General features: G+C 39.8%; 3 protein-coding genes across 3 annotated transcripts in view; all 3 read right to left on the minus strand.

The window, feature by feature from the left end:
- Window positions 1-212: 212 nt before the first annotated feature.
- On the minus strand, window positions 213-4,474 carry LOC101309535. The gene is made up of 7 exons (XM_004297438.1): window positions 4,258-4,474; window positions 3,394-3,790; window positions 3,088-3,244; window positions 2,500-2,544; window positions 1,633-1,795; window positions 1,104-1,474; window positions 213-889 (listed from the first exon to the last, which is right to left on the minus strand). Exons 1-7 carry the CDS (start codon window positions 4,462-4,464, stop codon window positions 571-573), a joined length of 1,659 nt encoding a protein of 552 aa, XP_004297486.1. The 5' UTR covers window positions 4,465-4,474; the 3' UTR covers window positions 213-570.
- Window positions 4,475-5,090: 616 nt separating this feature from the next.
- Window positions 5,091-6,908, minus strand: LOC101310510 (pentatricopeptide repeat-containing protein At1g12300, mitochondrial-like). The gene has a single exon (XM_004298476.1). It carries the CDS (start codon window positions 6,906-6,908, stop codon window positions 5,091-5,093), a length of 1,818 nt encoding a protein of 605 aa, XP_004298524.1.
- A 182-nt stretch (window positions 6,909-7,090) lies between these two features.
- LOC101309824 (protein MEI2-like 4-like) overlaps window positions 7,091-11,568 on the minus strand; it is a 9,222-nt gene continuing 4,744 nt past the window's right edge. The window contains exons 9-15 of the mRNA XM_004297439.1: window positions 10,678-10,760; window positions 10,174-10,569; window positions 9,076-9,724; window positions 8,317-8,401; window positions 8,162-8,230; window positions 7,873-8,052; window positions 7,091-7,739 (exon numbers count right to left, since the gene is read on the minus strand). Of these exons, the coding sequence (XP_004297487.1) occupies window positions 7,617-7,739; window positions 7,873-8,052; window positions 8,162-8,230; window positions 8,317-8,401; window positions 9,076-9,724; window positions 10,174-10,569; window positions 10,678-10,760 (1,585 nt within the window). The 3' untranslated portion in view covers window positions 7,091-7,616. The remainder of the gene's footprint in view (window positions 7,740-7,872; window positions 8,053-8,161; window positions 8,231-8,316; window positions 8,402-9,075; window positions 9,725-10,173; window positions 10,570-10,677; window positions 10,761-11,568) is intronic.

Consider the following 11,568-nt stretch of genomic DNA (forward strand, 5'->3'; position numbering starts at 1 on the left):
CAGATAATGAAAAGTTAGAAGGATTAACTGTGATCAAATGTCATGATTTTAGTAGTGTCCATTGGTGGTGTTTTCTCTGTTTACTCCGGTGAAAATTGAGCTCTAAATGGTAAAATAAAATAACTTCAGAAAATTCCAAGTATGGTAGCAATTGCAGAAGATGTTAGTATTTTGGTCCATAAGTTTAAACACTTCAACTATTTCTTCTTTTTGTTTTAGCCAAGAGACCAGAGTACGAGAACCATTGGAGCCATCCCTAAAGAACATAACCTATGCTCCATTCATACTCTTCTACTTTCGATTCAGTAACCACCCAGCTGTAAAAATGGAGGCTAGAGGTTACTTGAACCCAGCAACATATCCTCCTCATCCGTATACCATGTCCTCAAAAAGTTATACACAGATCCTCCAACATTTCAGCAGCACTCGGTTCAAATCTTACAAAAATGCCCTATGAAAAGTAGTTCCTCCCGAAAAACAACAGCGCTTTCAATACCATTACCAAATGAAACACAAAGCAAAGGACTGGTTCCTTCAAAGACGGGCAATATCTGTTGGGTGGAGTGGAGTCTATGAGATCTTGTGCAAACCAACCGTCAGATCAGAAGATATAGAAATGAGAAGGGGGCTAGTGCTGAGCCATACAGCTTTGAAAACCCGTTTCTGATGTGCCCTAATGGATTGGGAAGGCTTCTGGGCGTTATATCTGATATCAAATATGTGAATCATAGGATCAGCAGTACCAGATGAGATGTATAAGCCATCAGGAGACCAAGCTTGATTTATCAGAGCTGATTGAGAATCACTACTCTCTTGCTTCCACCCAAAAGCATGTATCTCTGTTTGCCTCAGTCTGATGTCATAAAGGCGGAGCTGCTTCTCGTGGGTACTGCATATGAAAGCAAACAGAGTCAGGTTGAAATTATGTTGTGAAGCAAGTTTTAGACAACACTATTATGGTCAATAACAACAATCTACAAACACTGGCCATCAATGCATGAAGCATCTTAGCAAATAATATAACACAGACAAGTACTACGGGACAATTTTCTAGAAGGACAATGGCACATGACGATTCTAGCTTTGGAAACAAGTGTTCTCACCCTGCTTGAACCATGAATAGATTAAAGTCGCAAGGATTTGGCAAAACACTCATGCATTTACTATCTATCTGATGCTTGAACTCTGTTCTTTCCATGTTAGCATCATAGCCAACAATCCTCTTGTCTGCTCCAACAGATAGTATAATTTGCTTTTGACACATCCCAGCAACTCCCATGACAGCAGATGAATGCATACTCCTATGCAATTGCTTTGGTTTCCAGACATTTTCTGCATCTGTCTCTTTCCAGAGTACAACAGCATGATCACTACCACCAGTGACAAAGCAGGTATTTCCCCAAGGTGGGAAAACTATGCTGTTAATAATTCCTTTCACATGAGGCTTGGCTTCCAAGAAAGTAACACGGGGTTTCTGTCAAATGCAGAAAAGACAATAATCAGAGTTGGATAAACTTCTCTATGGAAGCTTTATATTGGGGGGAGGGCATGCTCCTACAACCCCGAAAATTCTATGTATTACCAACTGATACCAAACAAACAAATGCGACATTTTTCAACCACAGCCCTTACCCCTTGTGTTCTATTTAGATTTAGAACTGATACTTGTGATTCCCCACTATCAGCAGTATACACAGAAAATAGGCTGTTTCCATGGGGATGCCAGGCAATATCTTCTGGCCATCTCCTTTTAGGGGATTGGCAATCTGTAGTACTAAGTAGAGAAGCACCTGATCTGCAATCAAAAGGAAAAACAATTAGTCAGGCAGGGTAGAAGCACCTGGCCTGCAAAACTGAAAACAAGAACACACATGGGCACTACAAAACTGGATAGCAGCTTCACACTTGAAAACTTGAGAAGTAAAACTGAGACTGGAAATTTAATAAAACAAAGATTAAGACACCAAGATGATTACATAGACCAACAGATAGCACCTCACACAGCTTTTAGAAAGTGAAAAGAAAAATGCTAGAAACTGATAGTAACAATAGGCTGGGAGATTGGGCAACATTATAAATATCATTTAGACAAGGTCCCAATTCTAGAGTGGTGCTATAACTAATCCCACCTGGTGTCCCATCAAAAAGCTTCCAGGTTATCTTACTAACTCTTCAGAAGTCCCAATAACAAGAAAGATCTGTCCACATCATTAGTCAACTAAGGACAATTCTCTTCCAGAACCAGAATCTAGAAAGCATATTTTACACTACAATCGGCCAACATTTTACTTTTATAATGAAGATCCTTAACGCATGTTCATCAAGTCTTTCTTGTCAAACAAAATATTCAATCCATTAGTTTGCATATATCTCTATCAAATGCTGAAGTATGTAACTAGACCTCATGTCTCATTTTCCTCTAATTTATATTGCTAACAAGCAAGCATTCAAGTAAATTTTGCAACTAAATATGTAACAGTATGAAAGTCTGGACTTTACCCCCTGCCTTGAACTTCCCACAAGTTGACCAGTCCGTCCAAAGCGCTGCAAATCCAAAGCAATTGTATGAGATTTAACGGTTTTTATCCGCAGTCATGCATCTCATAGTTCTATGACTGAATAGGCAACAAAGCTCTTTTGAGCTATTTTTCTGCTTTAGGGCAGCTCACACAAACTGCCATACCGAAAAGAAATAACAGGCAAGGCTTCATGTCTCTTAATCAATTAAAAGTTTAGGATGTCTCATAAACTTAATGTAATAGAGCACATGGAAAGTTACCAACTTAAGAACAAAAGACCTACATATGTGCTACTTGAATGCAAAAAGATATAGGATATTTAAGAATTGAATGTTTTAATTACATAGTCTTGTTTAAAGGCTCAAATTCAAACACAACTATTAAACAAAATACCGTGGGCAGAAGATAACAGAACTTAATATTATAACAGGAGGGTTGCTATTCTGTTTTTCCCCCCTCATACTGAGGTGAAAGATAAGAGTGAATTAAGACAATATATAGTATGTAGATGAGTTAAATACAGGGAAAATACACACTTCTACCTCATAACTCGTAATGTTATTATTACCTGGTTGCAAAAAGATGATCATTCACTGGGCACGAATAAAGACATCTCAACTTTCTCTTGTGATGGCTGGATATATGATTGTTTGAATGGCACTGGATTGTAGAGGGTCTGGAGCTAGATCGAACCATCGGAATTAATTCTTTATGTTCTTTCTCTTCTGAAATACAAATAAATATCCCAATCAGGCACACAAGTGCAATTGAATAACAATCACACAAAAGAAATACAGTGAGTATGTAACCTAGAGAAAAACAGTCGAAAACTTGAGGTAACAGCAAGAGGCCAGTCAACAGCCAAGAGTCTTACCAAACTTCCGTTTCGTCCCTCTATCTTGAACTTCAACATCCTGCTTTGACGAACTTCTATAAGACTTATCTCCTTTTTCTTTGCCAGCACTATTAGACTGACTAGAAACCGAGGCGCTGGCTTGAGAACCAGAACTAACTTGAGCCTTCCCACTGGTCCCTGCCACATTCGGAGGTAGGGAAACTCTTGGAGCAACAGCCGGAATCAAAAGTTCTGTTTTAGATTGAGGCTGGCTTCTTAAAGGGACAGCCCGGACAGGACTCACTGATCTGCGCTCCTCCTTTACAGTTTTAAATCCCTTACTCGGAGAAGCCTTAGTCGACACCGCCTTTTTCTGTGATCGAAGTCGAGCCAGTTTAGTTTGAGACTCATTCAACCTCTTCTCTGCTTCCTCAAGCTGTATCCATTTTCCAAACACATAATTAGCTCATAAGTCCCCTCCAAAATGCATATGATGAATTGAAAAAACATAGAAAAACACTCATCCCTAGGTGTCTTGATTTTGTGATTGTCACTTCAACTCGCTATGTCTTAGATTAACATTTTAACTAGCAACTAAACACTCAACTTGTGATGGTCAGTTCTTCATTTCTAATCATCATTTCAGGAAAACAAAAAGATGCAAACTTTATTTCTTTTTCGGTGTTAACTCACATATACCCTCTAACCCATTAACGATTGAGCCTAGTTTACACCACAACCAATGTGAACAACATGCACCAAACTAGCTCAAAGTTACAAACTTGAAACCAAACTTGTGAAATTCTTCAACGCTTTTAGCCAGAATCAGAAACCCAATAAAGCTAAACAGAGCAAGCACCATTCCAATTTGAATATCGAAAATGAAGGGACATGAAAGATGACCTTGGATTGGTAGTAGTGGAGTCTGCGGCGATTGTGTTCGACTTCCTGAGTGCGGTGTTCAATCAGAGCGACGAGGGCTTCTTCTTGGTCTTGCCTGTTATCCGGGTTGCCGTTCTCTTCCGCCCGCGGCGGCGGCATCATGGTGTCGTCGTCGTCGTCGTTAATATCTATACTTGCTGTTGTTGGCTTTCTGAGAGGAGCACTCATTTGTCGAATTGGGAATAGAGGCGGCCTCAAAACCCAAACCTCATTTCAATCACTAAATTCCGCCATTAATATTAGTAACACGTTCTTCATTTTCTTATGGGCCGGAAATGGAAACACATATTTTTTGTCTTACGAAATTTTACATGAAATAACAAGTCAAAATTGCTAAAACAGTAAAACATTGACATTTGGAAGGGTGTGTTATGAACAAATATACACTGGTTGTATTATTTACAGCGTTTTCCTCATGTGAGGTTTCGTAGATGTCACGTAATGATCAGAAATTAAATTCGTCATATGTGTGTTATTTTACATCATGTGACGTCCGTAAATGTTAAGTAATGATCAGGGATTAAAGTTGTCATATCAATTATTTAACACAACAGTTGCTATTAAAAACATAATGATTACTCATGATTTGTGAATCATGTCATTATGCAAGTTCTTTACTATCATGATATTATGCAACAAACAGTTCCACGATTGTAGAGTGATCATGATATTATGCAACAAACAGTTAGAAAGTGGACTATGGATAATTCACTTGTTTAAGACATGGATATTAACTTTGGACACAGTTTCAAATTGTAGAGTGATACTGCAAAATATTTATCCCAAATATTCAATTAACTTGAGACTGAATCTTTAAGCCATGCTAATAATACAGGATCTACTGTATCCTTCAACAACAAATTAACAATCAATTCCATAGTTGATGCATCTCCAGAGAAACCCCTCCTACGCATTTCTTGAAAAAGTGCCATAGCCTCCGATATCTCATTATTATTGATAAACCCCCGGATAATTGTGTTATAGGTACAGCCATTAGCAGAACAGCCTTTTTCTTCCATTTCTCTGAACAGCTTTTCTGCTTCAGCTAAGATGCCACCATTACAAAGTCCCTTGATCATTATATTGTATGTCCATACATCAGGCAGTACTCCTTTCGATGACAAACCAGAGAAGACGTCTGTTGCAGATTCAATTTTCCCAGCTTTGAACAGAGCTTCAATGATAATATTGTAAGCTACAATATTTGGTTTCAACTTGTTCCCTTCCATCTCTCTAAGCAATTCAATTGCCTCAGAAAGTTGTTGGTTGTTACAGAGGCCATCAAGTATAATAATATAAGTTCGAATATTTGGAAGTTGGCCATAATCTTGCATCTCAGAGAATAACTTTTCTGCTTCTTGTAGTCTCCCTGCTTTACAAAAACCATCAATAAGAGTGGTATAAGTAATGGTATCAGGAACAAGTCCCTTGAGAGGCATTTGCTTGAAAATCTTGTAAGCCTTATCAATCTTTTTACTCTTGCAATATCCGTTAATCAAAATGTTAAAACTCTGAACATCAACCAAGAAGCCCTTTGTAACCATTAGATCAAAAACTTGTTTCGCCTTGTCCATTTCTCCTCGCAAACAGTGACCATCCATAAGGGAACTGTATGTAATAGTGTCAGGTTCAATTCCTCTTTGAATCATAATCTGAACAACACTTTTGGCTTGCACGACCATCCCGTCCTTACAAAGCGCATCAACCAGGATACTGAAGGTGAATACATCCGGAAAGAAACCTTGACTGGCCATTTCGTACAACAACCTCGTAGCTTCTTTCCAGTGGCCTATATTGCAAACTCCTTGAATCAATGAGGTGTAAGTAACAACGTTGGGAGCAATACCTCTACCAATCATCTCTGAAAAGAGGTTCTTTGCTTCGTCAACCAGTGCATCTTTGCCCAGGCTGTCAATGATGGTGGTAAAGGTAACTCTGTCAGGCTGGCAACCATTTGCTTCCATCTTGCCAAGTAATTGAATAGCTGCAGTGTTGTTTCCAATCACGCAAAAGCCCTTTATTAATGTGCTGAAAGTAACTACATCCGGCTGGCAGTAACCTCCCACCACCATTTTGCTGAACAGTCGCGCTGCATCAGCCACTCGATTTCGGAGAACAAAGCCGTTGATGAGAGTGTTGAAGGTTGCAACATTTGGTTGAAGACCCAATTTGAAGAAGTGGGCCAAGACAGACAAGGCATACTCCATTCGGTTCAAACGACAGTAGCAGTTGACGACAATGGCCAGAGTATAGTGATCAGGACGAATTCCACAGAGAAGCATCTGTGAATTCAAAGAGAGGACTGTTGGATAGTGCTTGAGTTTGACAAGAGGAGCCAATATCTGAGTGAAACGGACAACAGACGGCAGAGGACGTCTGTGAAGCATTTCGTCGAACACCTTCAGGGCATCCTCAACATTACTCACTCTAGCCTCTAAAGGTCGATTTCCTACATTTGTTTCTCTCGATTTGCTTGGATTTGAGGATTGAGAATGAAACAAAGCAGCAACAAGGGTAGAGTGAAGAAATGGCATACCTCTTGTGCTACTGCTGCTGCGGTAAGAATAACAACCAGAGGAACTCAGAACTGATTTGCGCATCATCTTCAACATTTCTTCACGATCAAAATCAACAATAGTCGGGAATCGTAGATATTGCTAGAAAGAAAGAAAAAGAAGAGGCTTTGTCAATGGCAGGTTCCCTGTAGCTCGAGGGGAACAAATGAGTTTTTGACAAGCATAATTTGTTACTGCTGCCAAAAAGCAGAAATTTGTACTCTGCATGCAACTGAATGAAACTCGGTACAAAAGAGAAAAGACATCACAATGCACAGTACGATTTAGGTTCAAAAAGGATCTCCGATAAAAGATAATACAACTAGAGTTTAAAGGACATTAGCATTTCAAAACTTTCAACAGTGCTCAGATCTGACATGGGTCTCTAACCATTGTCAACCAGAAAAAGAGCCCACTTTCAGAAAGAGAGAACAAAAAGGACTAGTAAAAGCACCGTGTCCCGAGAATGCCTATACATCAAGAGATGGTTCGAAAGAAGTCTCCAAAATTTTAGGTTTGAGTTAAGCCATCCTCTATACTTGCAGTTGGCTTTTGAAATGAAATCAGACTATCAGAAAATTCTGAGAAGTGAGGAAGTAGCCCCTCTTGGTTTAGTAATCCAAAACCTAGTAGAAGAAGCAACTCCTCTTTAGACAAAAATGAAGTCAATAGACCACCCCTGATATAGAGAATTGGAATGGTTCTAGTTGTTGTACTCCGACATAAGGTTCAATGGTTAGTTCCCTAGGTTGAAAAAGTCATTCCCTAGGAACTTTCCTCTCCATTTGCAGAAGAAGAGGGGCTCCATTGGGTATGGCTTTCCTCATAGCCACTGGTTCGAGATCTTCCTGGTCTTGATCGAATGTGGGTGCCCATTGGAAAGGGTTCCTGCAGAGACAAGATTAAAGGAACATAATAAATACACACACATGTACAAAATAGGTTGAAAGAGAATGATGTTTCATTAAGGACTATACAAAAGGAATTTAGAATTCAAGACCAGTTGGTCTAGTATACTCACCGGGTCTCCAGCATTTGGTCCATCTGTGTGGAAGAGTATAGGGCGACAGCGTTTGTCCTCATTCATTAAGCTTGAATTCTGGAAATGGGCAATAAGAGCAGCTTTTCCCTGAATACGAGCATATGCAAGTGTTGCAACCTTTTCACTGTTGAACTTCTCCCACTTTTTGCCATTGAATGCCTGCAAGAGATATATAATCCATTTTCACTTGCCAGAACAAACAACAGTGTCCCTGATATCATAGAGATTTATCCATTTGAGCAGATGAATGACAGTCTGTTAGTCAAACCTTATAGAATGGAACAATCTGTTGAGGATCAACCATGTTGATGAACGCATATCCCACATTGCATTTGTTCTGTGGAAACATGTACAAACTTTATGAAACAGATAAACTTATGCAATCAACTCAAAGAAAGACAATTCAGCAAACAATTTTCTTGCCTTGAAGTCAATTGGCAAATAAATAAAGTCATATATTCCTCGACAGCTCTCATCAATTACTGCAAGCAGCATCTTTGAAGTATACCTGTGGAACCAATTACTAGTTTAGCAAAGCGGAAAAATCACCATGTACAACTGAAAAGCAATATATACAAAAATGGTCATTGTAGTTATGAGAACCATGTTACCAGTTTTATTCCTCACAGCACTCAGCAGTCTAGCCTAGCCCATGAGACTCTGGCAGGTGCTTTAGCAGTTGTATTATGGAAGATACATGAGGGCAATTGGCCATTAAATTATAGGAAAGATCCTTCTTTTCTTCTTATCATTTGAGCAGTTATATCATAATCAGGACAAGATTAAGCTAAGCAGTAAGTACTACAATTAACGCTTGCTTGTTTTTTGGGGCAGCAGAAAGCACGAAGCTTTCTGTTAGGCTAATGACTTACGATTATTAATACTGGCTGCCTACCATATGGCATCAACCATATCTTTTAAAGATGCTATAGAATTGCTACAGGAAATGATTGGTTACAATTTTCAGGACTCAGAAACATCCAACTACCTAATATTTTGACATATGACATCCTGGAATTTCTTTGGCAAGCAGAAAAGTGAAATATACTCTGGAAGTTTGTCACCAAAGCATATTTTCCGTCAACAAATAGGAAAGTTAATCCCAAAAAAGAACTGCAATATGGTACAGGGTGCATTAAAAAGATACCAGAATTGGGAATTGTTAAGGGATGATATACATACTTGTTGGGAATGTTCTTTATCATCAGTGTGGTTCGGTTGTCATCCCCACGTAATATGCGCTCAATATCAAGTTCATACTGTTTCCTATCAGCATTATGAGAGTTTGCTTCATTTCTACGGTGAGAGAGGTTTCTGACACGTTCATTTGGTGAACCAAAAGAGGTAGGCATCGACATCATTGAATTCCTCCCAGGAAACATGTGGATCTCCTGCGAAGAGCGTTGCCGGGAACTTGTATTCATGTCTGAGCCATTTCCACCAACAAGAGAAAAGATGTTGCGTGAGGGAACTTCCATAGGATGCAACTGGGGACTACTGGGAAAACAGGCAAAGCTAGGAGAACCCAGGTGAAGACTAGAGGTGTCAGGAGACTGTCCTGAAAATGCATGTCTTTCCCAAAGGGAAGGGTTAACTGCTGGTGCTGATCCAACATGGTGGCGGACAGGTGATGTTCCGCTCAGCATATGGGGAGGTGTCCTAGGGAAGCCAGGCATCTGTGAAAAGCGATGAGCATGAGGACCATTGATAAATGATGGCGAATTCTGCCACATCATGGGACTTGAAGGATGCTGCTGATAAGAGTTGGAGTTATTCAAAACATAATGATGTCCGCGAACCCCAGCATTCCCATTTCCAGAAGATGCAAAAGCTGCATAAGATATAACTAGTAAACAACAAACCAGAATAGGTACTAAAATTTAAGATTTTCATCAATCAAAACCTAACAGTAGTACATTATCTCTTACAGGCCAGTAGAGACATAAGAATTTGCAATTAAATGCAGAGTGCAAAACATTTTCACCTCAGATGAAACCAACCAAAGAAATATAGCACTAATTATTCTGCAAAAGGATAAGGCGTACTAGGGAGAACGGAGAAAACAGTGAGAAACTTCAACAAGGTGGATGTTTTGGATATAAAATATTGCCAGAAATAAATATAGAGACTAGCAATTCTCTTTCTCTATCGTTAAGGTCATGGTTTCTGTTGTAAAATCTAAAGCATTGGGGTGCACCTTATCCAACTTATAACTTATATGATAACTAAGTTTGAGAGGAATCTGTAAAACATTGACAGAGAACTATATGCATAACGTACCTCCTCCGTTCAGTTCCATCAGGTGACCATTTGCATTCATTTCACGAGTGTGCCTCCTGTCTGTTCCATCTGCCAATCTAAGGCTCACATTGCCAGTCACTCCGCAATTGTTGGATGTAATACCATGCGCTAAACTGTCATGATACTCAGGGAGGGAATGCGGATGGAAATTGGGTACGCACTGGTTACCAAACTTAATTTCATTCACAGAGTGGTTGGAATCAGGAAGGCAGAAGTTATTGTCTGTAGATACCACTCTCATCGGAGAGGGCAAGGTACGGGGAACACTTGAACTCAGATGAGCTAAAGCATTTCCCATAAATGCATTGGAAGGTGATCGAATTGAAGAATGTAATCCCAGGTTAGATTCATTAGCCATTCCAGGATGAAGGGTTGCTGTCAAGCGAACAAGAAAACACTTTGTGAGAGGATGAACACAAATGAACATAACTATGAGTAAAAACACAAATAGAAGCAATAATTCCTAAAAAGGCACAGTCATACCATTGTATCCTGCTGATAAGTTGTCGGATGGACTATGGCAAATATTAAATTCATCTTGCTCCTGCTCGGAACCTTGACCGAAACTGCACAAGGAATATTATTTCTTACAAAATGGAAGTTTAAGAAAAATTCAAACTTGACAGCAAAAATAAACAAGTAGAAAAGGAACAGCGACAAGTGCTAACAAAAATCCAGAAGAATGAGAGCCACAAATCAGGCAGAAAGAAAATTTGTTTACATATTTATATATATATAGACACACATATACAGTCCGTTTCAGATACGGACGTCCGCACCGCCTTACAGTGCGGATTTCCCTCCATTCGCCACCGTACGGCGCCGGCGAGGGCGCACCTCCACCCCAGCGGACTCCAGCAGCTTCCCCGACCTCTTTCCATCCCCGGCAAGTCCGTCGAATTCCAGTTTTCCGGCCAGATTGACTTTGTTTGAAGTTTTGGGTGATCTGGCAGGAAAACTGGAATTCGGCGGACTCGCCGGAGATGGAAAGAGGTCGGGGAAGCTGCTGGAGTCCGCTAGGGTGGAGGTGCGCCCTCACCGGTGCTCGCCGGTGCCGTACAGTGGCGAAAGGAGGGACATCCGCACGGTGCGGACGTCCGCACCTGATAACGTCTATATATATATATATATATATGCTGAAGTCCTCTTCAGAACGGGCTGTATGCATGTGTGTGCATAAAACATAATATATCTTTCAGTAATAAATCAAATTAGATGTACGGAAAAACTCACCGTTCCCCATTCCATGCAATCAACTTTAACATCAAGGGAAAGAACTGCATTACACATAATGAATGTTAGAAACTTACATAATACAGCTATTTGACAACAATTTTCAATCCAAACAACAATTTAAAAAGAAACAATGTCAAC

This window comes from Fragaria vesca, linkage group LG4, assembly GCF_000184155.1.
Source record: "Fragaria vesca subsp. vesca linkage group LG4, FraVesHawaii_1.0, whole genome shotgun sequence".
Classification (NCBI taxonomy): Eukaryota; Viridiplantae; Streptophyta; class Magnoliopsida; order Rosales; family Rosaceae; genus Fragaria; species Fragaria vesca.